Source organism: Mustela nivalis (assembly GCF_964662115.1).
Source record: "Mustela nivalis genome assembly, chromosome: 17".
Taxonomy (NCBI): domain Eukaryota; kingdom Metazoa; phylum Chordata; class Mammalia; order Carnivora; family Mustelidae; genus Mustela; species Mustela nivalis.
Genome location: NC_139036.1, coordinates 4,826,590 through 4,854,417, shown reverse-complemented (window position 1 = coordinate 4,854,417; position 27,828 = coordinate 4,826,590). Strand labels below are relative to the sequence as shown.

Genomic DNA, 27,828 nt, shown 5'->3' with positions numbered 1-27,828 from the left:
CTTTTATTGAAGATTTTTGCATAAATGTTCACTTGGCTTTTTTTTCTTTTTCCTAAGCTAGTTTTGTCATTATGGTTATGCCAGTCTCGCCTTTATATTTTCTATTTTATGGAGCCACTCATAAGAGATAAGACTCATCTGGTCGGCGTGCCTGGGTGGCTCAGTGGGTTAAAGCCTCTGCCTTTGGCTCAGGTCATGGTCCCAGGGCCCTGGGGTCGAGCTCCGCATTGGCCTCTCTGCTCAGAGGGGAGCCTGCTTCCTCCTCTCTCTCTGCCTGCCTCTCTGCCTACTTGTGATCTCTGTCTGTCAAGTGAATAAATAAAATCTTAAAAAAAAAAAAAAAAGGCTCATCTGGTTAACAAATGGTAGAACTGTTCATCAAACATTCTCAGTTCTCTGTTTATTCATCTGACCTTGTACGTTTTTCTGTATCCTTTTTACTCAAGTTTTCACATGCATTGGTGTATAGTTGTTGAGACAGAAACTGCTGCTTGCCTACTCAACACTCATTCTTCTCTCTCCTCTACCCAAACTATGTTCCTGGCAGCAAATGTGTTCAAGTGAAATGCTTACCTTCCCAGATTCGCTTGCAGGTAGAAATATGCACAGGCTGTCTGGGGAAGTCTTTGCTTTCCAGGGCATAGGCTCTGCCTCCTGTAGGGGCTCCGCCTCCTCCTACTACTCCATCTTTCTTTGGAAGAGAAACAGCTGTCTCACAACTAAGTTGACAAGTATGAACCAAAAAACGTCACGCACACTTAGCTGAACACATTCCTTTTTGCTTAACTACTTTTATCAGAGTTTTGTGTTTAGAGTTTTCAGAAGACCTGTCCCGGGTTTTGCTAATTTTGTCCATTGTTTTTGTTTTCATTTCTTCATTAGCTCTATTGCGTCCTTTCTTCTTCTTTCTCTGGGTTTACTCTGTTGCTTTCCCCCCTTGAGTTACACACTCGCCTCTGTTGTTCTGAGTATTTCTTGTTTTCCAATAAATGTCAAGAATGTTAATTTCCCTTATGTATTGCTTTGGTACAAACTCTGACCTTGCAGTACAGTTTCAAATGTTTCGTGATTTTCTTTGCGGTTTCTTTGTTAGCCCAAATGTAGTTTTCATTTTTTCCTAGGAATATGGGATTTTTAAATGTTCTGTTTTTACTAGATTGTATCTGCATCTCATTGTAGTTGGAAAATGTAACCAATACCATCCTTTGTAATGCATGGCCAGGTCCTTTGTTTGTTAGATATAAAGAGGTATGTGTGTGCAAGCGTAGCTCCAGATTATTAATTGTCTTGGTCAAATATTCTATCCTGCTTATTTTGGGTCTGCTTGCTGTATCATATTCTGAAGAAGTGCTAAAACCTCAAAATATAATTGCTGGTATATCCATCTCCCCATCTTAGCTATTTGTTGCTTTATATATTTTAAGGCTGCATTCCTGGGTGCATATATACTTATGATTGGTATATTTTTATTATCCTTTATTAGTATGTAAGCTCTCCATTGGTCCTTTATTTTTACCCTAAATTCATTCTTTTTCTTCTGATGTTAAAATTGCTACCCTAGAGTTATTTATTTTCTTAATGTGCCAGGCTTTTTTAACCGTTGGTTTTCCAATTTTGCTTCTATGATCCCTGCTAACAATATATCACTGTATCTTGTTTTACATCTGATCAGAAAGTCTCTAGGTCTTGATCTGTGAGTTTGACTCAGCCTACCCTAACTTTATTTCAGGACATATTTTGCTGAATCATTTTGTGTTTTGTGTTTATTGTGCTTTCTCTCTGCTCCTTTCCATCTTTGGAATAGTTCAAAATTTCCTGCCTTGGATTTTCTGCTTTCTGTTGCGAAGATCAAATTATTCTGTAGAAAACAATACATCCTTTTTATACCCTCCTCATGGTTAATGCTGATGTATCATGACCCTTATTTAAATTTATTCTTTGTCCTGTCGATTTCTTAACCTTGACAGCTCTAGATTAAACACGACATGTTCCATCACCCTCCAGCCATTCCTCCTCCCACCAGGTCACCATGCCCCTCCCCCAGCCATGCTTCCAATCCAGGGTGTTACTTCCAAATTATCTGTAACAGATTTTTTTTTTTTTTTTTTAGGAGGGAGGCATTGCTAATTTAAGTAGCATTTCACATTTCTAAGTTATGTTCTTTCTCTTACTTTGCCTAGCTCATTGCTTCATTTTGAATTAATGTCCCATCTTGGCGAAGTACTTCTCCTTTAAAAATGCTTTCAAGGGAGGTTGACTTCTGGAATGGTAAAACGAGGACCTTGGTGAACCACTCTTCCATAAAAGCAACAAAAATACTGGCCAAATAACCAAAACCAACCATCTCAGAATTCTGGGAAAGTGCCAGAGCTACAACATGAACTGGGAATCATCTAACCAAAAGAAATTACTGAGCTTCAATAAGACTGTGGTGCCTGTCACATTTTAACTTGGGATTATTCTCATCCTCCCTCCCTCCGCAGCTTGGTGGCCCAGTAGTCGTGAAAAGTCAACAGTCTCAAAGCTAATGGAGAAGACTGACTTCTTCTGAAGCTCTGTTAAGAGCCCCATCCCTAGAGCCCTGTCAATATTTTGTCCACTTTGGCAGCTCCCTGGAAAACCTTCATTGCCAAGGTGTTGTGGCTATTTATTTCATTTGACTCACAGCTCAGCTCCGGGGGAAAATAAAAACTATACTTAGGGCACTACCAAAAACAATAGTAGTCTTCTGGCAACACATCAGCTGCCAAAGTTTGTGATTTTGGTTAGAGGAAACAAGAGTCTGGCCAACACCAACAGAAGTTTAAAAGTAAGCTCTGCATAACTAGAAAACCACAGACGACTTTGAAAAGCTCCGACATGTTCCTGGGGATCTAGAAGGTTGTACAGTGTGCATGCTTGGGAGAGACCTCAGAGAGAAGAAGGCTCCAGTCACTGACCTCTGGCTGACCTTCAGACCCTGTGCACTCAGGAAGTAAGAGCTAAAGCCATTTTGTAAACTGAAGTTTGATGTGTGCTTTCAGATACAGATCCCCTTGTAAAAGGGTAGGAGACATATACACAAGGCATTTAGGGAAATCTTTGGACTGATCATTGGTTCACCACTAAATTATACTGAACCAAGAGTAAACCCTAGAAAACCAGATTTAAAAATAAGAACTTTAAGGAAAAAAATAAGGGCCAGCAAGAGGTCGAGAGCTGCACTCTGCAAGGAATATAGAATGGACAGAATTCATTTAGGAAATTCCCTAAACAAATAAGCAGCCACAGGAAAAACAGCAATAAAGATTTTTTTTAAAAAACCAGCAACAACAACAAACCTGGGGAGAAGGAATCTGATTTTAGGTTGTTACAATACATTATTTTAAGTGCCTAAATTTAGACAAAAATTTGCAAGCTCTGCAAAGAAACCAAGAAGTATGTCATATACACAGTAAAATGAACAGCCAACTGAAAACATCACCGAGGGGCACAGATGTTTAATTTAGTAGACAAAGACTTTAAACGAGCTATCATAAATATGTTTAAAGAACTAAAGGATACATGCCTTAAGAATTAAAAGAGGGGCACCTGGGTGACTAGTCAGTTAAACATCTGTCTTCAACTCAAGTCATGATCCCAGGGTCCTGGGTTTGAGCCCAATACTGGGGTCCCAGCTCAATGGGGAGTCTGCTTCTCCCTTTCCCTTTGCCCCCCCCCAGTGAACTCTCTCTCTCAAATAAATAAAATATTTTAAAAAAGGAAAATATGAAACAGTGCCTTACCAAATAAAGAATATCAACAACAATAAAATTACAAAAAAAAATTAAAAGAGGAATTCTAGAGTTGAAAAGTACAAGTACTGAAATGAAAAATTTACAAAAGGGACTTAAGAGGAAATTTGGGCTATCCAAAGAAAGAATCAACAAACTTGAAGATAGATTAATAGAGATTATCCAGGGGTGCCTGAGTGGCTCAGTGGGTTAAGCCTCTGCCCTCAGCTCAGGTCATGATTCCAGGGTTCTGGGGTCAAGCCCCTCATTGGGCTCTCTGCTCAGCAGGGAGCCTGCTTCCACTTCTCTCTCTCTGCCTGCCTCTATGCCTACTTGTGATCTCTGTCAAATAAATAAATAAAATCTTTTAAAAATAGAGATTATCCAGTCTAAAGAAAAGAGTGAAAAAAAGAAAGAAAGAGAAATGAACAGGGCCTCACAGATCTGTGAGATACCATCAAGAATAGCAACATATACCTAATATGAGTCCCAGAAAGAGAAGAGAAAGGGGAATAAAGAATATTTGAAAAAAAAAATAATGACTAAAAACTTCCCAAATTTGACAAAAACAATTAATGTGTACATCCAAGAAACTTGACAAACTCTAAGTAAAATAATTCAAATAGATCCACACCTAAACACATCATGGTCCAACTGGTGAACACCAAAGACAGGAAAATCTTTAAGGCAGTAAAAAGAAAACTTTTTCTCATGTACAAGTGAGCCTCAATAGGATTAACAGCTGACTTTTTATCAGAAATCATGGAGGCAGAAGACTGGTATCTTCAAAGGGTTGATAGAAAAAGACCATCAATCAAGAATTCTATATCCAGCCAAACTCTCTTTCAAAAGTGAAGGAGAAATTAGGATATTTCCAGATAAACAATTACAGAGAACGTGTCACTATAAGATCTGCTCAGAAATACTAAAGGGAATCCTTAAAAGGACACCAGACAGTAACTTGAACACACATGAAGAAATAAAGAGCACTATAGTGGAGAGGTAATTATGTACATAAATATAGAAGGCAATATAAATGTATTTTTATTATAATTCTTTTCTTCTATGTCATTTAAAAACAACTGCATAAAGCAATAATTATAAAGCTTGATTGATTGACTTATAATGTCTGAAGATGTAATTCATATGACAATAATAGCATATTGTTAGGGAATGGAGGTATACTGGGGCAAAAGTTTTGTAGACTATTGAAATGAGGTTATTATCCATCCAAACTACATTGTTTTAAATTAAAATGCTAATTGTAATCCCCAGGGCAGCTACTAAGAAAATAATTTGTTAAATGGTTTCAAAGAGGGTCTTGATGTGGTAGAGTTTTTGAGGATATACATGCCTGACAATATTTTTAATTCATGGTCACATTTTTAAAAGATTGTTTATTTATTTATTTTAGAGAGAGAGAGAGAGAGCACAGAAGGGGGTGGGTAGAAGCAGACTCCCTGCTGAGCAGAGAGCCTGATGTGGAACTCAATCCTAGGACCCCAAGATCATGACCTGAACCAAAGGCAGATGCTTAACTGACTGAGCCACCCAAGATCCCCTCATGATCACATTTAATAACAGTTAAAATGCATAAAATAATGCTAAGATTTGAAAAGCTCTCAAGTCTTTTGAAATATTCCATTGTTTTCTTGCATCCAGTTTGATGTTGAGAAGTCTGATGTCAACATATTTATTGTTTCTTGTGGGTGATCTGCTTTCTCTCTGGAAACTTTTAGAATTTTCTCTTTCAACAACAAAATAATAGACTTTCTGGGAATAAATTTAACAAAAAATATACAAGACCTATATAAAGAAAACTTTAAAATTCTGCTGAAGGACAAAAGACTGGAACAAATGAAAAGCGTTATCATGTGTTTTGGTAGACAGACTTAACATCATTAAAATGTCAATTCTCTCTATCCACTGGCAATAGTGTGTGAAGCAGTCATCCCACAGCAATGTGAAGGAGAGAAAGGAAATGATATAAACCCTGTTCTAGGTATCTGGCCCTCTTCTGCTCTAGACTGCTGAGAGAACAAGAGAGAGAGAGAGACATGGTGAGAGAGAGAAGCATTCAACCACCAACCACTTTCTGCCTCACTGGGGTTTTCCTCTTAGATTTTTGACTTGCTGTTGTTTGACTTAAACAACAGAAATTTAGTTTCTCAGAATTCCGTAGGCTAGAAGTCTGAGGTGAAGGTGTTGGCAAGATTGGTTTCTTCTCATTGGGGGCCTTTCTCTGGTTCCCAGATGGTCTTTCTCTCCTTGAGTCTTCATGTAGTCTTCCCTCTCCACAGTTGCACATCTGTGTCCTGATCTCCTCTCTTATAAGGACACCAATAAATTTTCTAAGTTGATAAATTCCTTAATGAGCTTATTTTACCTTAACCACCTCTTCATTTTTTATTTAAAATTTTTGTTTTGGGATGCCTGGGTAGCTCAGTTGATTAAGCAACTGGCTTTGGCTCAGGTCATGATCCTGGAGTCCTGGGATTGAGTCCCACATTGGGCTCCCTGCTGGGTGGGGAGTCTGCTTCTCCCACTGACCTTTCTTCACTCATGCTTTCTCACTCACTCTCTCAAAAAATAAATAAAATCTTTTTAAAAAATTAAAATTTCTGTTTTATTTGAGTAGAGTTAACACAGCCTGTTACTTGAGTTTCAGACATTCCACATGGTGATCTGAGAAGTTTATATGTTATTTTGTGCTCACTGTACAATGCTATTTCAATACCACTGACTGTGTTACCTATGTTGTACCTTTTCTTTCCATGACTTACTCGTTCCATAACTGGAAGCCTGTATCTCCCATTCACCATTTTGTCTATCATGCCCTCCCCCTGCCCTCTGGCACCTGTCAGTTTGTTCTTTGCATTTATAGATCTGATTCTGTTTGTTACTGGTTTGTTTGTTCATTTGCCTTTTTTAGAGTCCACATGCAAAAAAAATCATAAGGTGTTTTTCTTTTACAGTCTGGCTCATTTCACTTAGCATAATATCCTCTAGGTCATCTACATTGTCACAAATAGCATGACCTCGTCCTTTTATATAGCTGCATAATATTCCATTATATATTCCATAATATACCACAATTCCTTTATCCATTCATCCATCAGTGGACACTTAAGTTGCTTCCATATCTTGGCTCTTGTTAAATAATGCTGCAATCACCATCAGGGCATGTATCTTTTTGAATTGGTGCTTTTGTATCAGTGTTTTCATTTCCTTTGGGTAAATACCCAGTAGTGGAATTATTGGATCATATGGTGTTTCTCCTTTTAGTTTCTTGAGGAAACTCCATACTGTTTTCCACAGTTGCTGCACCAATTTACATTCCCACCAACAGTGTAGGAGGATTGCTTTTTGTCTACATCCTTGTCAGCACTTGTTACTTCTTGTCTTCTTTATTTCAGCCATTCTGATAGGTGTGAGGTGGTATCTCATTGTGGTTTTGATTTTCATTTCCCTGATGATGAGTGATGTTGAGCATCTTTTCATGCATTTGCTGGCCATTTTTATGTCTTTTTTTTTTTTTTAATGTCTATTCAGGTCATCTACCCAGTTTTTAATCAGATTGGGGGGTTTGGATATTGGGTTGTATAAGTTCTTTATATATTTTAGATATTAGGCCCTTGTTGGATATAGCATTTGCAAATATCTCCTCCCATTCATTATTTTGCTTTTTTGTTTTAACAATGGCTTCCTGTGCTGTGCAAAAGCTTTTTATTTTGATGATGTAGTCCCAATAGTTAATATTTTATTTTGTCTCCCTTGCCTTGCAGGACATATCTGAAAATTGTTAAAATGGCTGATGTCAGAGGAGTTACTGCCTGTGTTCTTTTCTAGGATTTTTACAGTTTCAAGCCTCACATTTAGGACTTTAATCCATTTTGAGTTTATGCTTGTGCATGATGTTAGAAAGTGATCAGTTTCATGCTTTTACCTGTAGCTGTCCAGTTTTCCCAGCACCATTTATTGAAGAGACTGTCTTTTCCCCCATTGTATATTCTTGCCTGCTTTGTTGAAGATTAATTGACCAGATAAGTGTGGGTTTAGGGCTTTCTATGCTGTTCCATTGCTCTGTGTGACTACTTCTGTGGCAATACCATACTGTTTTGATCACTACAGCTCTGTAGTGTATCTTGAGATCTAAGATTATGATACCCACGGCTTTGTTTCTCTTTCTCAAGGTTGTTTTGGCTATTCAGCATCTTTTGTGATTCCATACAAACTTTAGTAGTATTTGTTCTTGTTTTGTGAAAAATGCTGTTGGTATTTGGATAGGAATTACATTGAATCTGTAGACTGCTTTGGGTAGTAGGGATGTTTTAACAATATTAATTCTTCTAATCCATGAGCATGGGCTATCTTTCCATTTGTTTGTGTTGTCTTCAACTTCTTTCATCGGCGTTTTGTAGTTTTCAGACTGCAAGTCCTTCACTTCTGCGGTTAAGTTTATTCCTAGGTATTTTATTCTTTTTGGTGCAATTATAAATATATCATCTTAGTTTTTGCATTCAGTTTAGTGAATCCATCAACCTGCCTCCCACCTCCACAACATTTCCAGGGACAGGACCAAAGACCTCCTCCTGGTTTTCAATCTGACTTGAAGTTAGCCTCATTTGGAATCCTGGCTTTGCATTTAAGATGAACTTAAATCCCCAAGTGTCCTTTTTTTTTTCTTCTACATGATGAGAAGTTTGGAATAGATGATCTCAAATGGTTCTAGCTCTAAAATTCTGTGACTCTGCACAGGAAATGCAGAGGTGGCAGGTAAGAGACATTGATATTTTAAGACTCCACAGTTTCCAAGGAGATAAAGAGGCATAATGGGGACCACCTAGTGAGAGCATTATTAGCAAGAACAGATGTCAGGTTTGGAGGAGGAATGTCAATCAAGATTCAAGGAACAAGGGGAAGGGAGAGGATGCTGGCAGAGGTTCACAAGAAAAACGAAAACCAGTGATTGAGTAGAGGTTAAGAGGAGAGACAGCAGGTGTTGAGAATAACAAACACATTTAACCACCGTGGGAGCAGAAACAAAAGTCTTTCCCTTTAAATCTATTATTAAATATTTCTGCAATAATAAAAGTATGTAGAATAATATAATGAACACTTGTGCCCCTTCTAAGATATTATTCATTACCAATTTATAGTAACCCTCCCCCCATCAGCACCAAGTGGTAGTAACTATTTTCCTAAATTTGTCTACTATTATTCCCCATAGCTCTTTACATTTTTATTACATATGTGTGTATTCAAAGGCAACGTTTTATCTTTTAAAAATCAGGTTTGATGTCCGAAGATGGAGAAGTACGACTGTGGAAATACTTGTTTGAGATAAAGCAAAGAGTCCTTGCTAAAGGCAAAGAGAATAATAAAATAGATGGAAAAACTTGGATCAGAGAATAAGAAGCTAATTGCTATTGACGTAGTTCTCTCCTAGGTCACGAGGTCGTTGGTGAAGCTCCCATAGTAGGACCAAGAGCATCCGCCAGCTTCCTGATGCAGGGAGAGGGCCACATTCCTAGAACACTGAGGTCAGAAGGAAAGGGATGATTTCAGCTACTGTTCAGCAGAGGTCTTTTAGTTGGGGCCAGTGGGGATTCTGTTCTCAGAAACATAAGCGGTGGGAAAGCAGGCATCAGAACACAGCAAGGAGTCATTTACTATTTCAAGGACAAACCACGGAGCAGGCTGAGGTTTGGGGCCAGACTCCAGGTTCAGAGTTGGCGCATGGCTAGCCAGCAAGAGGCAGAACCTCTCCCTTGTGCGGCAAGATGCCCTTGAAACTGCCTCCACTGGGGCCTGTCATCCTCAGGCTCCACGAGCTGCCAAAGAGAGTAACAGAATGTTTCCTGGGTTCAGTGAGACTGCTGTCTTGCACAATTCTGTTAGTGAAAACCTACATGGGCCATCTTAGAAACCCAACCTTGCAAGGAACTTAAGGAAGACCTAACCCCCACCATAGCAAGCAAATTAAAATTCACTCCCATCAACACTGAACACGATTTGGATTGGGTGGGGGAAGTGAGAGGATTTTCACAACCTCACTTTTGAAATTGTCAGTGAGTAACTCATTTAGTTCTCAATTTGCTTTGATTTTTTTCCAAAAATCTGTGCAGAATTGGAAATTCTTGAGAAGTGAGAAAATCGGATCTTCAGATTCCTTTTGAATGTGTGAAATGCTAAAGTTGAAAACTCAGAAAGTTGGGATATTACGTTTGTATGCTTTTAATTAAACATTTATCCTTTATTTCATGGCTTCCTTTTTGTATCTGAGAGCCAATAATCATTTCCAGGCTTCAAACATTGTTTAGGCTCTTTGGAAAGCTCACAGACCCTGAGTTCTGTATCTGTAGGACCTGGAGGAGAGACATCCCATGGAAGAGATTTTAATTTTTTATTTTTTTAAAGATTTTATTTATTTCTTTGATAGAGAGATCACAAGTAGGCAGAGAAGGAGGCAGAGAGAGATGGGAAAGCAGGCTCCCAGCGGAGCAGAGAGCCGGAGAGCCCGATGTGGGGCTTGATCCCATGACCCTGAGATCATGACCCGAGCCAAAGGCAGAAGCTTAACAACTGAGCCACCCAGGCACCCCTCGGCAGGGGTATTTTTGGAGCTCATGTGAACATGGGCTCTGGGACACAGCGTCTGATGGTGGACCAACTGGGCTCCAGCTAGACTGGTATCACTTGAATGTTCTAGAATGAGAATGTCATCCCTTATTACTCTCGTAATTTAAAGGTAATATAATTTTAGGTGAGCTATCACCTCTCACCCAATCGGGATGGCTGCTACTGAAAAAACAGAGATGCGCGGCATTGGTGGAGGTGTAGGGAGATTGGAACCGTCACGGCCCGCTGGCGGGCATGTGAAATGCGCAGTCACCCTAGAGGGCCGCACGGTGGTTCCTCATAATACTGGACGCAATACTGGACACAATACTGGAGCTAAGGTGTGACCAGGCGATCCCATATCTGGACGTACACCCAGAAAGAACCGAAAGCCTGGGACTCCCAGACAGCCCTGCATCCTCCCTACAGCCTCTGAGGCGGGGTAGTGAGACCCCAGAGACCCCTGATGGCGAGCAGTGCTGAAGAAGGTTCTCGTGCGAGGTGCGGAGGAAGCCCCAGAAGGAGCTTGGCCCTGGGCCCCCTGACGCCACAGATGCACCCCAGGATTCGTGCATATACTCTGGCAAACAGGTGACCCGAGAAGCAGACAGCCCCCCCCCCTCAAGGGGAAAAAGAAGGTAAAGCCCAGCTGGCCTGCGCCAGCCCTAGGAGCGCACAAGGAGAGAAACGTCCCCTTTTAGCGGACCCCGTTTCTTGGGGCGCTCCCGGTGAGAACCACTGCGGACTGGGGGCCTGAGGGAGGGGTAGGGGGTGTCCTGCTTCCCCCACCCCTGTCCCTGCGGGCGGTGGCCGGCTCCTGGGGGCACTGGGGAGGGGGCTGGGCAGCGCCCCCACCTCATCTCCCCCTCGGGCCCGCGTCGGTCGGCCAGCAGGGGGCGGCAGAAGACCGGCGATGCCGCGGGGTGGGCTTGCGCGCTTGGGGCACCGCCCGGCCCGGGAGGGACCCCCGCCCCAGACCAGGAGGGGCCGAACCCCGCGGCCGGCGCGGGGGCGGGGGACCGAGGGGACGGCGCTCGGCCGGAAGCCTGTGTCCGGAGCAGGGACTCGAGGTCGAGGCCGGCACCGCCCGCCCCTCAGCCCGAGACCCCGGGGCTCCCGCTTCCCACGGGGTCTCCAGTCTGGAGCGCTCACGGGATGAAGGAAGGCAGCCCTCAACGGGGACACGTGGGAAATCTGTGCCGGTCACGGTGCCAGGGGGCAGCTTTTCTTCATATTCTGAGGGCCCTGGCCCTGAGCCGGCTACACCGGCGGGGCGGGGGACCCCTCCACCCCCCACCCCCCGCGGCCTCTTTGGTCCCCAGGCTCCCTCCCGGCCATCCGGACCCACCGCTTGGTCCTCAAGGTCGGGGCCTCCCCCCTCCCGCGGGCCCCCACCCCAGCCTCCTTTACTTCTGGGCGGACTGTCCCAGCACCAGCCGCCCCCTTACCCTCATACACACCTGAGCCCCCAAGGACTCCCCTCCACCGAAACCCCCTGTTGGGCCGTGGACCCCCAGACCCTGCCTCCCAGGCCTGACGCCAGAACCTGATCAGGCCTAATCTCCCAGAGCTCCTGCGGGGAGGTTAAATGAAGGCGGGGTTCCAGCGGGACTGGGGTCCACGCGGGGACAAGGGTCAGAGGGCAGAGCCTGGGTTCTGCGGGCTGCCCACAGAACCAGGAGGCCTGTTGCCGGGTAACCCGATCTCCCGGCACTTGCCCACACCCACCCTGAGCTGCGGACCCGCCAGTCTCCCGCCGTCTTTCCCTCTGTGGGTCCCTGAGAAGCAGCAGGAAGGGAGAAGCAAGAGCCCAGCCAGCAACCGCGCCCCCGCCCCAGCCTCAGTTTCACTGTGAGGACTGGGCTGAAGGGCCCCCTGGGGCAGCATCAGGATGAGTCTGGGCATCATGGAGGAGGAAGACCTGGCCGAGTACTTTCGGCTGCAGTATGGGGAGAGGCTGCTACAACTGTTGCAGTGAGTGTCTCCGGGTCAGGGGGCACCCACTGTCCCCATGCGCCCCCTTCCAGCCTCTCCCCTCCCCCCTGTAACCCTGAGCCCCAAGTCATCTGCCTCGACCCTGGCACCAACCCACAGCCCCAATTGGACCCCCAGCCCTTGTCACCTTGCCCTGCCATTCCCAGACGCCAATGCAGCCCTCCCTCCCCACATGCCAGTCCCTTCCCTCCCGTGGGGGACAGGACCACCTCCTCCCCCTGGCCCCCTCTGGTGTTGGCCTAGTCCCAGCCTGTCCCACGCGCTCAGAACCCACAGTCCTCTCTCCCCGGTGTCTTGGGCAGGAAGTTCCCGAACATTGAGAACCAGTCGGAGTCTCCATCCATCCGGCTCCTGGAGAAGAAGAAGGAAGCCAAGATCATGCACCGCGCTATGGAGCAGAAGAAGGAGGTGGGGGCCTGGCCCTGGGGTGCGGGAAGGGCCACGGGGTTCAGAAACTGAGGACACCTCCCTACCCATCATGTGGGCAGCAGTGGCTGGAGCCAGGAGTCCTGCGCGGAGGTTCTGTGTTCCCTCCCAGGAGAGAGAAGGGATCTTCGTCTTGGGGGTAGCAGGGGCCTGGGACGTCTGCTCTGAACCCTGCATGGCACGGAAGGCGGGAGGCCTAGGGGCAGAGGTTCCGGGAGCAGGAGGCGCAGGGGCGCTCCTGACCTCTGTGCTGCCCCGGCCCCAAGATATTTCAGCGCCGAATGGAAACCCTGAACCTGCGCTGGGAGGAGCTGGGTGTCAAGGAGGCCCAGCTGAAGGCCCACATCCAGAAGTTCGAGCAGTTCATCCAGGTGCGAGGGCCTGCGGGTTCCCAACTGCCCTCTTCGTCCTCCTCTCCCTCCTCCTCTTTCCTTCTCCTCCCCCTCCTCCTCCCACTCCCCCTCTTCTTCCTTTACCCCCTCCCCCTTCCCCCGTTCCTCCTCCCCCCTTCCCCCTTCCTCCTCTTCCTCCTCCCTTCCTCCTCCTCCCTCCTCCCTTCCTCCTCCCCCTCCTCCTCCTCCTCCTTGCTCCTGCTGACTCCTCACCCTGGGTTAGGGTTCAGCAAGGCCTGGGGCTTCTCCCTTTATGTCCGCGCTCATTACAGTTTGTCATTTCCCGTTTCCTTCTGGACTGCGGGTCACCATTTCCTCGCATGTGCCTGGTACATACAGTGTCTCGGGGACTGGATGGGTGGGAGATGACACGGAGGGGCTGGGCACGGGGAGTGCACAGATGAATCCGACAGGGCCTCAGCCCCTTATCCACCCACCCAGCCCCTGGACACTCTGTGTTTTCAATGGACCTGAGGGGCAGGCCAGCAGCTGCATTCTTTAAAAAGCTCCCCAGGGGATCATGATACAGCATTTAGGGTTTAGGGGACCTTGGGTCCTCTGCCAGGCTCACGGGGCAGAGTACAAACCCTCCCTGTGCCTTCTCCACCTGCCTCTCAATGTCCTCCACCCGTGGAGCCCCCCGGGAGCCCCTGAAGAGGGACAGAAGCTACACAGGTGCACTGCGAGGGGTGTGTGTGTCCCTGATCTTGCCAGGAGGGCTCTGTAGAATGAAGAAGGGGGTGTCAGCCCGACTGCCCCTTCTCTGAGGACATCAGTCTGCACCAGCGGCTCCGGCCTGACTGATTCCTCCCCCAGCTGGAGCACATCCCCCGGGGCCTCTGGTTCCTACAGAAATGAGAAACTGAGTCATGGAGTACCAAGCACCAAACAGGGAGAAAATCCAGACCTCCTGACCCACACGGGCAGCCCAGCGATCCCTACCCATCCCCGGCAGACAGAGGGAGGACAGGCCCAGTGTCCCACGGGTGCCACCTCCCCCTACCCCCACACCCGCCCCAGGAGAACGACCAGAAACGGATCCGGGCCCTGAAGAAGGCCAACAAGGAGCGGGAACTGAAGAGGCAGCGCCTGCGCGAGCTGGCCATGGCCAAGCAGGAGATGGCGGCCTTGCGGCTGGAGCACCAGAGGCTGAGCGGGAGGCTGCAGGACTACTCCATCTTCAACAAGTACCTGGAGAAGGTGGTGGAGAGCTCGGAGGTGAGCTGGTGGGTGGGGGTGGGACTGCCCCAGGGCCTGGGGCCAGCAGAGGAGGTGTGCAGCCGCAGGGAGGGGGGGGCAGGACGGTCACCCTGCTCTGAGCAGACAGCTGAGTGGGAGGGGGCCCTGCAGGGTGGGGGCGGAGCTTGTTTCCCAGGGATCCCGGGTCCGCAGGTGCATCTGGGTGGCATGTGTATGTCTCTGCGTGTGTGTGTGTGTGTGTGTGTCTGTGTGTGTGTGTTGGGAGAGCAAGGTTTCGCTTGGGACCCCTAGGGACCAGCCTTGCCGGCAGTGGGATCAGGCCGCATCGTCTCCTGCTCCACCTCGTTTCGGGTGTGAGAATAAGGGAGAGAAACTGGCAGACACCTAGCCCAGTGTAGAGTTAGCGCCGTGCACAGGCCGGCGCCCGGGGCTGGTGGGTCGGCGCCCAGGGCTGGTGGCTGCCTCCGTGAAACAGCTTTGCCCTTTCTTCGGGGCTCCTCCCCTGTCTCCCACCCTCCCCCCTTCCTCCTCAGCCTCTTGGGGGGCGCTGGGGGGAGTACTCATCTTCCTAGCTCCTTCCTTCAGTGGTCCTCAGGTCTTTGTCCTTGACCATTCACTTTTCTCTTTGAGCAACCTGGGGGGCCTCCCACACTCCCATGTGACAGCAGCAGGCAGGGCCCCTCATGGGAAGAGGGGTTGTGGGGGGGGTGAGAGCCAGGTATAGGTACAGGGTACGCCCTCGGGGGTGTGTCCTGAGTGCAGTGCAAGTGTGGGGGGGGACAAAAGATGGACAGCTTTCTGAAGTCCCAGAGCTAATCTCTTAAAATCCCATACTAGAACTAGAATTAAGCATGTGTGAAGCCCAAATCCATGTTATGTGCATCATAACACATAATAAAAGTTTCATTCGTCATGGGGCACGGGGAGGGGAGTGAGCAGAGACAACATCTCAAAGCAGCAGGTACATTATAAGAGAAGACTCCAATAAGACCTAGGGAAAGGTGTGTCTTACAACCGAGGAGCCTGGCCTGTGTCTGGCTCTGAGATTCCTGCCCCAATGCCCTCGGTCTGGACTCTCGGGCTCAGCCCATCAGCTCTCCACGCACCACCCCCCCCACACACACACTGCAGCCAGTCCTCCTGCGGAGTGTGTCCCCTGCTGTGAATGTTAGAACTGGGGCCTCATCCTCACCTCCTCCCCCTCCTCCCTCTCCGCAGCCCATCAATCATCAGATCTGGCCTCCTAAGTATTTCTGGAATCCGGCCCCTGCCCCTTCCTCTTCCAGACCCCCAGTGCCCCTCATCCGGAGTTCAACGCTGCCTTTATTTCTGGCCACGCTCTCCCACCGTGATCTCCTGCCCCTCTTTCTTCCTCTCTTTCCGTCTTCCCCTAAGTCTTTCAGAATATTTTGAGCACACGGAAAGGTATAGAAAAATACATAATTGCACCCAGGTATCCACTGCACCTTGCCAACTCTTAATATTTCCCCCTATTGGCTTCCAGTTCTTTTTTCTTAAATAAGGCACTACCGCAACCCCTCTTGGGCAGCCGCCTTCCAAGCCCCCTTCTCTTCCCCTCTCCGAGGAGCTGGCCGCCATCCTCACTTTTTAACCGCTCATTCTCATGCTTGTGGGTATTATTTTGGTCCCATAGTATATCTCCATAAACTTTGAAGAGTGTTCCACATGCCTCTGTAACTTGCTTTTTCTGATCAAGGATACTTTTTCTTTAAAAAAAAAAAAAACTATTCATCACAGAAAATTTCAAACATATACAGAAATAGAATCATCTATCAAATGCCCGTTACTCATCACCTAATTCCGACAATTATAGACTCATCAAATCAACCCCAGGACCATCCCACTGCTACCACTGGGAAACAAATGATTTTTTTTTTCATCCATATTTCAGCATGTGACCTTCAAAGATGAGGCCAAGGGGCACCTGGGTGGCTCAGTGGGTTAAGCCTCTGCCTTCGGCTCAGGTCATGATCTCAGGGTCCTGGGATCGAGCCCCGCATCGGGCTCTCTGCTCAGCGGGGAGCCTGCTTCCCCCTCTTTCTGCCTGCCTCTCTGCCTACTTGTGATCTCTCTCTCTCTCTGTCAAATAAATAAATGGAAAATCTTAAAAAAAAAAAAAAAAAAAGATGAGGCCAATACCATTGTCACACCTGGTAAAAATGTGATCGTAATTCCTTAACATCAAGTCGTCAGTGTTCAGACTTCCCTCATCTGTTACGTACCTGCTTTGCATACAATTGTTTTGTTCCAATCAGGGTCTGAACAAGGTTCCCACGTGGCATGTTTGTGCCTTGAGTATCACAGACGTTCTGATGCTGATCCAAAGAAGCTAGACAGACAAGAGGACATACGTGTGATCCCGCTGATAGATCTAAAAACGGGTCAAGGTGGATCTTTGGTGATAGAAGCCACAATTCTGGTTTCTTTGGCAGTGGGGACAGACGCTGTGCTGAAAGGGGTTGGTGGGCCGTTCTAGGGTGCTGGGAATGTTTTGTTGTCTCTTCTTCACCTGTTAGCTAGGAAACTACGGCCAAGAAAGCCTTCCTCAAGAGAATCTTCCCTTCACCAGCTGTTTGTTTACTTTGTGAGTCTTAAAGGAAAAGCTTGTTAAGCACTTGATTCATTAGTATGAATTCCTGGATGGTCGGTGTATCTGGTATGTGTGATCGTTTGCACTTTTTCTCTCGGATATGCAAAGTGTCCCATCTTTAAACAGTGGGAGCCTCTTCTGGTTGGTGCCTGTGTCCTTTGGACCGGCACCAAGTCCTCGACAGGTGCTCCTGGTAGTTCCCCTCGTTTTAGCTGTCGCACGCTGTCGCATGGTGCGTGTACTCCATGACCTTTCAAAATGCAGACATCAAGTAATCTCTCTGCTTCCTTCAATGAAGGAAGTCCACACTCCTCCTCAGGGGCCCCTGGGCACTATTGTTACTTCCTCCGATGGATCTGTCCCTCCCCATCTTGATCACAGTTTATTCATACTAATCTCCCTTGAGCATCTTGAATATGCCACACATCCCTGAGGTTTGCAGGCAGCAGCTCCCTCTCCCTCTCCTCACCTTCCCCCACCTGCCCGTGGCCAGCCAGCTTCTGTTCATACCTCTGGTCTCAGTGCAGCATCCTTTCCCCCCGGGAAACCTTGCCTGGCTGTTCCCACCTCCTCTGATGTTGAGTTGGGTGGCCCTTCCCCACAGAGGCATTATGGATGGAGAGGCCAGCGCTCATACCACCTTCTACGGAGGACAGCTGGCCTGCAAGGTCAGGTCAGAGTGTCCTGGCCCGGCACAAGGCTGGAGCAGGCAGCTGCGCCTGGCAGGCCCCGTGCGCCACTGGTGGCATCTCCCGTCCCCACTGGAAGGGGATCTCAGCAAATGTGAGCAAATTCCAGAAAGACTTCTGCTGAAGATACTGCTACATGTCTTTGACCAGACCCCTCTCCTCGGTCATCGATAGGGTTTATCACTCGTGTTGTAATGCTTTCCTTGTCTGTCTGTCCTCCCTCCACACCATCCCAAGTCATAGGCTTCATAAGAGCAGGGTCTGGCTTCCTATCTCCTGCTCTGTGCCTCGCACTTAGCCAACTGCCTGCCTTACAAGTGGTTCTCCATTCATTCTTGTTGGACAGGATAATTATTGCCTTGGGAGATGTCTCAAAATTCACCCTCCTGACCCTCGAGCCCCAGCCAGCACCCTCTAGAATAACCCAGGGGCCCTTTTTGCAAAATTCAGGTGCCAGGGACCACCTCGAACCCGTTGATTAAAATGAATATCTTGGGGCGCCTGGGTGGCTTGGTCGGTTAAGCGTCTGCCTTGGGCTCAGGTCCTGATCCTGGGGTCCTGGGACCCGGCCTGTGTCGGACTCCCTGCTCAGCAAGGAGCCTACTTCTCCCTCTCCCTCTCTCTCTCCTGCTTGTGCTCTCTCACAAATAAGTTATATATATATATATATATATATATATATATATATATATATGATGAATCTCTTGGGGGCGGAGTCAGACAGGTGTCCTTTTCAGAGCTCCCAGGCGATGCCAACAGGCAGACCGAGGACCCCAGCTCCAGTGGCACCTACCCCCAACATAAAGTCCCAGTGGCCCTTAGCAACCCAAAAGGGCCAGCAGGTGGACTCCAAAGTCCTCGCGGCCTCTGCCCTTTGGCCTTGCCGCAGGGTCTCCCGCTAGGCTGAGACCCCTAGACTGAGGTTTGGCAGGCGGGGCACCCCGCCATCTGGCCCTGGAGGTGGGGGGTTGCAGTGCACTGATGGAGCCCTCGTCGCAGTTCGAGGAGATCCACGAGGTGATTTCGCGCTACAAGACGCTGGTGAGCATGCACCAGGACCTGATGCAGTCGGCGCAGGAGGGCCAGGAGAAGATCGAGCGCGCCAAGGCGCGGCTGGCGCGCTACATGGAGGAGAAGGACGACGAGATCCTGCAGCACAACAACGAGCTGGCGCGGCTGCAGATGCGCTTTGACCGGGCCCGCAGCGATGTCATCATCTGGGTGAGCAAGGGGTGGGGGTGGGGGTGGCGTCGCGTCGCTGGGGGGCGTGGCTGGGGCGTGGCTTGGGGCGCCCACCCACGCGTGTGCACGCACACCTGCTCACCTCCCGGCCCCACCCCGACCCCAGGAATCTCGCTGGGCTCACATCCAGAACACTGCCGCCAAGAAGACCCTCTTGCTTGGCACCATTAAGATGGCGACGCTGAACCTCTTCCAGATCGTGAGCAAGCAGCTGAAGGAGACCACCACCGTGTCCCTGGAGGACACGCACAAACAGCTGGACATGGTAAGAGGGAGCGCAAGTGCCCTGCCCAGCTGGGTCTATTCAGCGGAGACGGTCCTCGGTTGATCCAAGGCGAGAATGAACCCCCCCAGGGCGGTGGTTCTCAAGTTCAGCAGGATCCGAGTCCCCTGCGGGCTGGGGGCTGTGGCTGGGCCCCAGCTCTGGAGTGTCTGACTCAGTAGGTCTGAGATAAGAACCCGTGAATTTCCAGTTTTCAACACGTTCCCAGATGATGGTGGTTGCCTGGGTTCTGCGCTTTTGAGAACCCCTGCATTAGCGCTAAGACCCTGTTGGCCATAGTCAACGCGGGCAAGGGCGGGATCCCTGTAGAATCCGGTACTTGTGCACACCAATCCTACTGAATTCTAGAGAGAGGCTGAAGGCTCGCGCCATGGCCCATTCTTGGAAAAAGAGAGTTGAGGGGGTAGGAGGAGGAATCCGCAAGTTTAAGGAAGTGTTAGGGTCTTACTAGTACCAATCTGACGTTTTCTCTTTGAAGTAACTGAAAGGAGGGGTGCGGGGGGGGGTGGCTCTGTGGGTTAAGCGTCTGCCTTCAGCTCAGGTCATGATCCCGGGTCCTGCTCAGTGGGCGTCTGCTGCTCCCTCTCCCTCTGCCTCTTCCCCTGCTTGTGTGCGTGCTCTCTCTCTCTCTCTCAAATAAATAAAAAATTTAAAAAGTAACTGTAAGGAAATTGGGAAGGAAATAGGTGTCTCACTGTATGATTCTAAGTTGTTCAATGCCATGTGCATCGAACATTACCACATGTATCCACCATTACCCCAAAGTCATCTCACTACCGATCGCACAAGCACACACCCCACAGATGGGGGAACTCCGCACAAGCAGACGCACTACCCGTGCTTCTCATGACATGCAGAGAACCGTGACTAAGTCTTCACTCCTTGGGCAAAAGCCTCAGGCTTTGCCATGAAATAATAGACTACCAGCTCCAGAAGGCTGGGATTTGTGCTTATCTTGTTCCTAACTGTATCTCAGTATCTAGAACAGTGCCTGGCACACAGTAGGTGCCCAATAAGTGTTTGGTGAATGAATATGAGACACAAGCCAATAAAAGCCATGGACTGGAAGGTACTTGCCCTTTGTAACAAAAACCAAAAAAAGGAAAACTTGGGGCACCCGGGTGGCTCCGTCAGTTAAGCGTCCAGCTCTTGGTTTCGGCTCAGGTCATGACTTCAGGGTCGTGAGATCGAGTCCTGCATGGGGCTCTGCACTCAGTGGCAAGTCTGCTTGAGATTCCCTCCCTCCCTCTCCCACGGCCCCTCCCCCAAATCACGTGTGTCTGTTCTCTCTCTCTCTCTCAAATAAATCTTTTAAAAAATAAAAAAGTAAGACTTGGGAAATGTAAAGGATTTCACCCACTGATCAATCCAAAAGAGGGATTTTCCCCAAACTGGACGATCTGCTCAAACTGCGTCTAGAGCAGAGTTACTGACAACTGGAAGACCGTGAAGGCAGTTAATAAGAACGTTTGTCCCAAAGCAGCGAGTCTCAAACTTTTTGGTATCAGGAGACCTGCACGCTCTTAAAACGGGATGGAGGACCCCCCCGCAAAGAGCTTTTATCTACTGATATTTCCCATATTAGAAACTCTCAACAGAAATTTTTAAAAGAATTGTCACTGTTTAATGACGAGAAGAAGCCCATCACCATCAACGCCTGCTTGATGAAAAACACATTTTCAAAACAATACTTTGGGGGACAAGTCACGCAATCACAAATCTGTTTAATGTCTGGCTTCCCCAAGGACAGGTGGATGGATTCTGCTTTCTGCTTCCACATTCAGCCTTCTGCGATAGAGCTCTTCTATGGTGGAAACACCCCAACGTGTATGCTCAAGAGAGAAAAAGACAAGTGATGTCTTCGTGGTATTGAAAAAGGACTTTGCCCCTGCAAACCCCTGTCCCTGGCAGAATGGTGTCAGGGACTCCTGGAGGTCCTCAGGCCCCCTCCGTTAGCTATTGGAAAGCAAGGTTGGGGCAGGAGGTGATCATCTCCAGCTCCCCGACCTACCCAAGCATCCCCTGCTCAGACCCTAGCTCCCAGCCCGCCCACTCCCCATTCTGAGTTTTCTGACTTGCTCTCGGCCTCAGTTTGCTTCCACAAGAACACTTCCTACTCCCCAAGTCATTATTTTAAAAATATCCCACCGTGTTTCCGTGGGACGTGAACCTATGAACAGACGTACACGTAATCAACTAGCCTGAGACAATTAGAAACAAGGACCCGGGAAAGTAAAAGTTCCAACCAAAGGTCCAGGAACCAGTGAGAAACACAGACTGCAGATTGGAGTATAAAGGAGCCTGAGAGGGTCAGTCATTGGTTCTGCATCCCCTGATGACAAGAAGGAAAAGCAACACATAGTTCTGGTACCAAAATGAGAAGACGTACTTGTGCTCAGAGCAAACATTTTCTGGTGCTTCGCTCCAATTGAAATTTCCCAAGGAGGCTACAGAGCATCCCAGGGCATGGACGTCCCAACGACATCCCTGACCCATCCATGCACAGGCTCTGGAAGGCAGGCACTTATCTAGAATTTAGGAGCATGGTCCCACGGTGCACCTTAAGAAACATGATTCTGCAAAAGGCTGAATCTGAATTCAACGGTACTGTGTCGTGGAAGGTCCAGTGTGTTCCTTGAACGAAACCCAAGCTTTCTGGGGCGCCATTTTCCTAATTGCACTTGGCAAATCCTAGGACCCCAAGAGGTGGGTAAGTTTCCTATGGGGGAATCAAAGGAGTTCATGGGCTAATGGGTTTGGAAAACTCCCAGGGAAGCAAAGTCAGATGGTCTTTGCTGTGGTCCTGCCCTGAGACTCTCCACACAGATAACGTTTCTACAGCTGACTTGACCACAGAACCCTTTCTGGGGGCATGTGTGATGACTGGTTAAAAGAACATAGTTCAGGAAATTCTGGGCTTGTCTTCTCTGTAACCCTGGGGAAGATCGTTTAATTCACTGACTCTTTCCTTCCTCTTTTACAAAAGCAGGAATTGTATCCATAATAGCAACAGTATTCCCGGGTTTGTTGAGAGTTTGGGATGGTCTGTGTAGTCCCATCTCCAGGAACATTCTCGAAAAGGAGAGATAGAACTGAGGTCTTAGAGGTCATCGAGGCCAGCCCTTCTGAACATAAAGAAACTGAGTCCCAGAACAATGAACTGATTTCCCCAGAGCCGCGTCAGGAGACCAGGTCCCCACGTGGCGCCTGGAGCCCATGTTCTTTGAAACCGAAGCTGGTGAACAGAACTCTGGCTTCCCTCCGTGACTCAGGATTGTCAAGATGGGCATCAGTTCTGGGTTCCAAGTGAATGCCTTGCTTGAAGGCTATTACATTGTGGGGAGCTGTTTCCCCCAACACTGCTGGCCCCCACCTTCCAAAGGCTTCTAGTGCCCGGGTCAGCTCAGTGTCCCCTCACCTCTCCCTCCACCAGACTGTCCACTGTTCTTTTTCCTGCTGTCACCATGTCGGTCCCCAGGAGCTCCCTGTCTGTGCCTACTGGTCTGCTAGGCCTGTCGCTTCAACTAGAATGACTGTCAAGTTAGAGAAAGTTAAAGCCCCCAAGAAGTCAGTCCCAGGAGGACAGTGGCTCCTTCCGGGTTATGCCCAGATGTGCTACGTGTGGGGACGGGATGGCCTGGTGCTGGGTGGGCTAACTCGGGTCCCCTGGCCTTGTTAGATCCAGCAGTTCATTCAGGATCTGTCGGACATCTGGGCAGAGGTGAGGAAGAAGGAACAGCAGCAAGTCCGGGTTTAAGAAGCAGCCACGGTTCCAGAACGTTCTGAGGCGGAGACTGAGAGAGGATAAGTTTCCGGTGAGCTCACGGTCCTGTCAGCCCAGTTCAGCCATCTGGGACCCTTGTGCCTTTGTGCTGGCGAACACCCTGCCATTGCCCCCCTCGAGCCTCAGTCCCTCCCCTCCCTGAAAACATTAAATTCTGTAAGGTGTTTCTAAGTTCTGCCTCTTTTTTTGGCTTATTCACGGAGAAGATGGCCCATTGGGGGGAGAAATCACCCCCTCTTGAAGCTGGTCACTTAGGCAGCCCAGGGACTAGAAAACAAGTCTCAGGCCTGACATGTCTGAGGCTTTGGACTTGCACAGAGAAACAGACCAGCAGTAGGGTGAGTACCCAGGACCCTTCTTTCCTCTATCACTTCAAAAAAAATTTAGTTGGGGTTCCTAAGTGGGGTTCAAAGATTCACATGGAGGCAGCTTCCCAAGTCGGAGTTCTATAGGTGGCAAGTCAAGGACTGTCCCCAACCTAGTGGCCAAGCCCTACTCCCCTACCTGCCAGGACCCTACAACAGGCATTGTGGTACCAGCCACGCTAATATGGGACTAGGCGTCAGGCCCGGAAGGACTCCTCTCTCAGCCAGCGGGAATGATGGTCGGAAACCAGCAGAACTCAGGGCACCTGGGCTGTTCGGTAGTTAAGCCTTAAGCGTCTGCTGGCTCAGGTGTGATCCCAGGATCCCGGATCAGACTTGCTGCTCATCGGGGAGTCTCCTTCTCGCTCTCATCCCCCCTCGCTATCTCTGTCTCTCTCAAATAAACACAATCTTAAAGGAAAAAAATCAGCAGAACTGAGTAGAGATAAATGGAAAGTTTCGCACTCAGACCAGAGACCGGACCCAAAAAACACCAAGAAAACAAAAAAAAACCAAAAAAACCCAAAGAAACAATAAAAAGAACAAATGAGCATTTTTTTAAACGTATATTCGCGCACACATCATCCAGGTGCGAACCCCACAGGGCTCCACTGTCCCTGTTTCCGGGAGCAGCATGCCTGCTCGGGGGCGCTGGCTACAGATAACCAGGTCAGGATGCACAGTGGATCTGCCTGCCCTGGGCCGGGTCTTCCTCCGCCAGGCGGGAGCACGGTTGCTTCCCCTCCAAAGCCTGTGTCCGAGCAGGACGGAACAAGGGATCCAGGGAGCCTGTGGGATCCCTGCTGGGAGCACTGGGGCAGTGTCCCTGCGGGGGGTGGGGGGGGATCCCGCTGGGGGCGGCAGGTAGCCCTGGCTTTGTCTGCACCAACTTACACAGAGTCTCACCGGGACCCCCAGGCCCCCTCACCTGAAACACCCAGAAAAGAAACTCAGAACTACAGGGCAGTCCTACCTCAAGCTGCCCCTGCGGCACAGGTGAGGGCTGCGGAGGTGGCATTCCTGGCCTAAGGGACTTCTCTCTGGAAGGGGCCAGAGGCAGGGGCCATCCCGGAAAGCTGGGAGGGCAGGAGGGCGAGGTCCAGGAGTGCAGCTCTGGGGGTGGGGTGCGGTGGGGTGGAAAGGTGGGGGGTTGGGGGGGGAGGAGGAGTGGGGGGTGAGTCGAGACTCTCATTGGAAGGAGATGGAAGTCTGGGCAGCTGGAAACAGGTTTGGGGGGGAAGGGTGTGCCTCTAAACTACCTCCCCTCCCCTTCGAGGGTTCTGGGGTGGGAGAGGGTGTGGGACACAGGGTTCCCCCAACACACAAATCCCCTTTCTGCTGTGTCTGTAAGGTGGGGGTTGAGATGTCCAGACTTCCAGCACTGAACCCGCTTCCTGGGCGGGCCTGGAAGCCCTCAGCCCTGGCCCAGCCCCCCCCCTGCCCCCCCAGCCCTCCCTACCTCTTATCTTCCCTCTTCCCCCCATCCCTCCTCCTCCCCTCCCCCTCCCTCCCTCTCCCCTTAGACTCCCCTCCCTCCTCCTCTCCCTCCCTCCTGGCCCTCCCACTCCTTACCCTTGGAGTGTCAGGTTTCCTGCTTGACTGACCAGGGTGGGGGGGCTGCAAACAGAGTCACACTTAGAATCCCTGAGATCACACACAAGCTTATCTCACCCCACACGTGTTCACACATGTATGGCTAAGTCACTCTGATACTGCGGCACTTTTCAAGGTTCCAAAGGGGCCCAGCCCTGGCCGGGAAGAAGAAATTCTGTGAGTCTAGGCAGATTTCTTGATTCCAGGCAAAGCCACAAATCCGCAGACTCCTTCCCCAGCCCACAGACAGGGGCAGAAAGGCCCCGGGTTCCCCCAGAACCTCTCACTGAGGAGCAGCGGAGAGCAGCGGCCGCAGACAGACCCCCACGCCTTTCCCCAGCCCGTCAGCACATCTACCCTGGGCCCAGGACCCACAGAGAAAAGCCCAAGACTGTGGTTAGAGCAGATTTGGGCTCCCAGACGCAGGAGGCCACCTTCCAAGAAAAAGATGGAGTTAAGGGCCTGATTAGAGTGTTTGCAACAAGAAAAGACACCAGCTTGTTGAGGCAGAAAGAACGAATTTGTTCCCAAGATGAGTGGTTCTGGTCAGCAAAGGCAGGAAGTAGGGCTCTGGGTGTTTTATGGGTAAAGGGAGGCAAGAGGGAGGGAGACCTTCGCCGACTCCCTTTCTGGGTTAGAACACACCATTCCCGTGGGATCTGTTAGCTCTTCCAGATGGAAAGGAGGGGAGGAAGGGAACAAGAAGGAGCCCAGCCTGCACACAGCCAGGCAGACAGACATCCTCATGTCCGTCAGGTGTAAGGCCACACTACACACACAGCCCCCGATGGCCCAAAAGCTGAGGACAGGATTCGAACAGAGAGCTGAACGATTCTCCGAGCGACCTCTCTCTCTCTCAACTAGCTGGACAGTCCATGCTTCTGTGGGATTAGCTGTTGGCCCTTGAGATCAGGACACCCCCCTCAGCCACCCACCTGATCTTACCCTCTCTGTCCCTTCCCAGACTCCAGGCCAGGGTCCCACATCTTCTGTGCAAGCTGGAGGCGCTCTGACCCTTCCAGGCTTCTCTCCCCCTTCCCCCACACTGAGGGCCATGTGCTTCCCCTCTCTGGAACTTCTAACATTTGGACGTTGAGACAGCTCCCACCACAGGCCAGGACTGATAAGAGGGCGAGTGGTCATTTGAAGAATTTTATCCAGACCATCTCCATTTTACCACAGAACGTGGGAGTAGCGCCAGGGAGTGAAGGTTGCGGGCGCCATCTTGAAACGTTGCCTTCTGCCCTTGATCAAGAAAGGAGTCAAAACAGCTTGAGAAGGGAAGGGGAGGGGACAAGAGGGACTGTGGCAAGGGAGGGGTCAAAGGCCAAGATGAGGTGTGGAGGGAAGGAAATCTTTGAGCTGTGCACCTGACCCAATATCTGTGTATTAGTGATAGTCTCACACAGCATTCCCCTGGGGCTTCTTGCCCTCTGAGGGGTTGATGAGTGGACAGGAATCCATCTGGGACTCTCCCGATATCTGATGAAGCTTTTTTTTTTTTTTTTAAGATTTTTATTTATCTGACAGGCAGATTACAAGTAGGCTGAGAGGCAGGCAGAGAGAGAGGAGGAAACAGGCTCCCTGCTGAGCAGAGAGCCCCATGCGATGCGGGGCTCGATCCCAGGACCCTGGGATCATGACCTGAGCCCAAGGCAGAGGCTTTAACCCACTGAGCCACCCAGGCGCCCTCTGATGAAGCTTTTATGTACTTGCATCTAGGGATTTTTCATGAGTGAGGGACTGGGGGACAGAGGCAAGAGAAAGTCCACATCTGTCGGTAGGTTCATCTCAGATTCCTGACGTGGCGAGGTGAGGACGTACTGCTTTTTAAAAAACTGAACAGCCGTATTGAGGTGGAACTCCTACACCATGTAACTCGTTCATTTAAAGTATACATTGCAGTGGTCTTTAGTAGGTTGACGGAATGGTGCGACCATCCCCCCCGCCAGTTCCAGATGTTTCCATCCCTGCTCCCCCAAAAACCCGCCATACCCATTACCCATTTTCTCCCAAACCTCCAGCGCTAAGCAGCTAATAGTCTACTTTCCATTTCTCCGGATTTGCCTCTTCTGGGCATTTCGTGGAAGTGGAGTACACTCTTGTCTCCTGCCTTTGGCTTCATGTACTTAGTACAACGTGTCCAAGGTTCATCTGTGCTGTCGTGTGAGTGGATGCGTCGTTCCTTTTTACGGCTGAGTAATATTCCGCTGTATCGATATACCACATTTTCCATACCCAGTCATCAGCCGACGGACATTTGGGTTGACTCTCCTTTTTGGCTGCTGTGAGCGGTGCTGCTGCGCACACTCCTGGGCAAGCGTTTCTGTGGATGTGGGTTGTCCTCTGTCTTGGGATGTGCTCACAGGGGTAGACTTGCTGGTTCGGACGGTAACCCTGTTTCCCCTTTTTAAGAAGCGCCAAACTCTCTGGAATGGATGACTGCATGTCGAGGTACTCTGGGAACACGCACTTTCATGTCAAGGATTAAAGGCCAATTCGCAGAAAGAAAGGTCAGCGGGGGAGGAAGAGTCCGAAGGAAAATCCGGACTTGATGAAACAAGGACCCAGGAATGCACTTGGAGATCAAAGAATACAATACCTGATTATGGGCTGGCCAGGCTCCGGGGAAGGAGGCTGGACCACGAGGTAGGGACCAGGCAGCCACCCAGCCCTACCCATAGTTCCCTTCGCAGCCCCCATGTGTTACCCTGACATCTGGGCTTCAGAACCCTCCTGCCAATGGGCAAAGAGCTGATCGCTTCCTGTACACCAAACACAGCGGGAAGCAAAGGTGACAGATTCAGCAACAGTTGGTGTGGGTTCCGCCTCTTGGGGTTTATGGTCTCTTGGGAGAGACGTTAAACCAGTAGTG

At 49.4% G+C, this 27,828-nt stretch overlaps 1 protein-coding gene across 1 annotated transcript; it reads left to right on the top strand.

Moving 5' to 3' along the window:
- Positions 1 to 12,017: 12,017 nt before the first annotated feature.
- Positions 12,018 to 23,146, top strand: CCDC42 (coiled-coil domain containing 42). Its single transcript, XM_082706812.1, has 7 exons — positions 12,018 to 12,347; positions 12,671 to 12,776; positions 13,061 to 13,165; positions 14,207 to 14,404; positions 18,686 to 18,907; positions 19,035 to 19,193; positions 22,891 to 23,146. The coding sequence occupies exons 1-7, from the start codon at positions 12,265 to 12,267 to the stop codon at positions 22,966 to 22,968; spliced, it is 951 nt and encodes a 316-aa protein (XP_082562938.1). The 5' UTR covers positions 12,018 to 12,264; the 3' UTR covers positions 22,969 to 23,146.
- Positions 23,147 to 27,828: the final 4,682 nt, after the last annotated feature.

Bases quoted from the DNA above. Each gene is read 5' to 3' on its own strand.
- CCDC42 (XM_082706812.1), top strand. From the start codon at position 12,265: ATGAGTCTGGGCATCATGGAGGAGGAAGACCTGGCCGAGTACTTTCGG. The intron at 12,777-13,060 runs GTGGGGGCCTGG...CCCGGCCCCAAG, and splicing joins CTATGGAGCAGAAGAAGGAG to ATATTTCAGCGCCGAATGGA. The intron at 13,166-14,206 runs GTGCGAGGGCCT...CACCCGCCCCAG, and splicing joins AGTTCGAGCAGTTCATCCAG to GAGAACGACCAGAAACGGAT.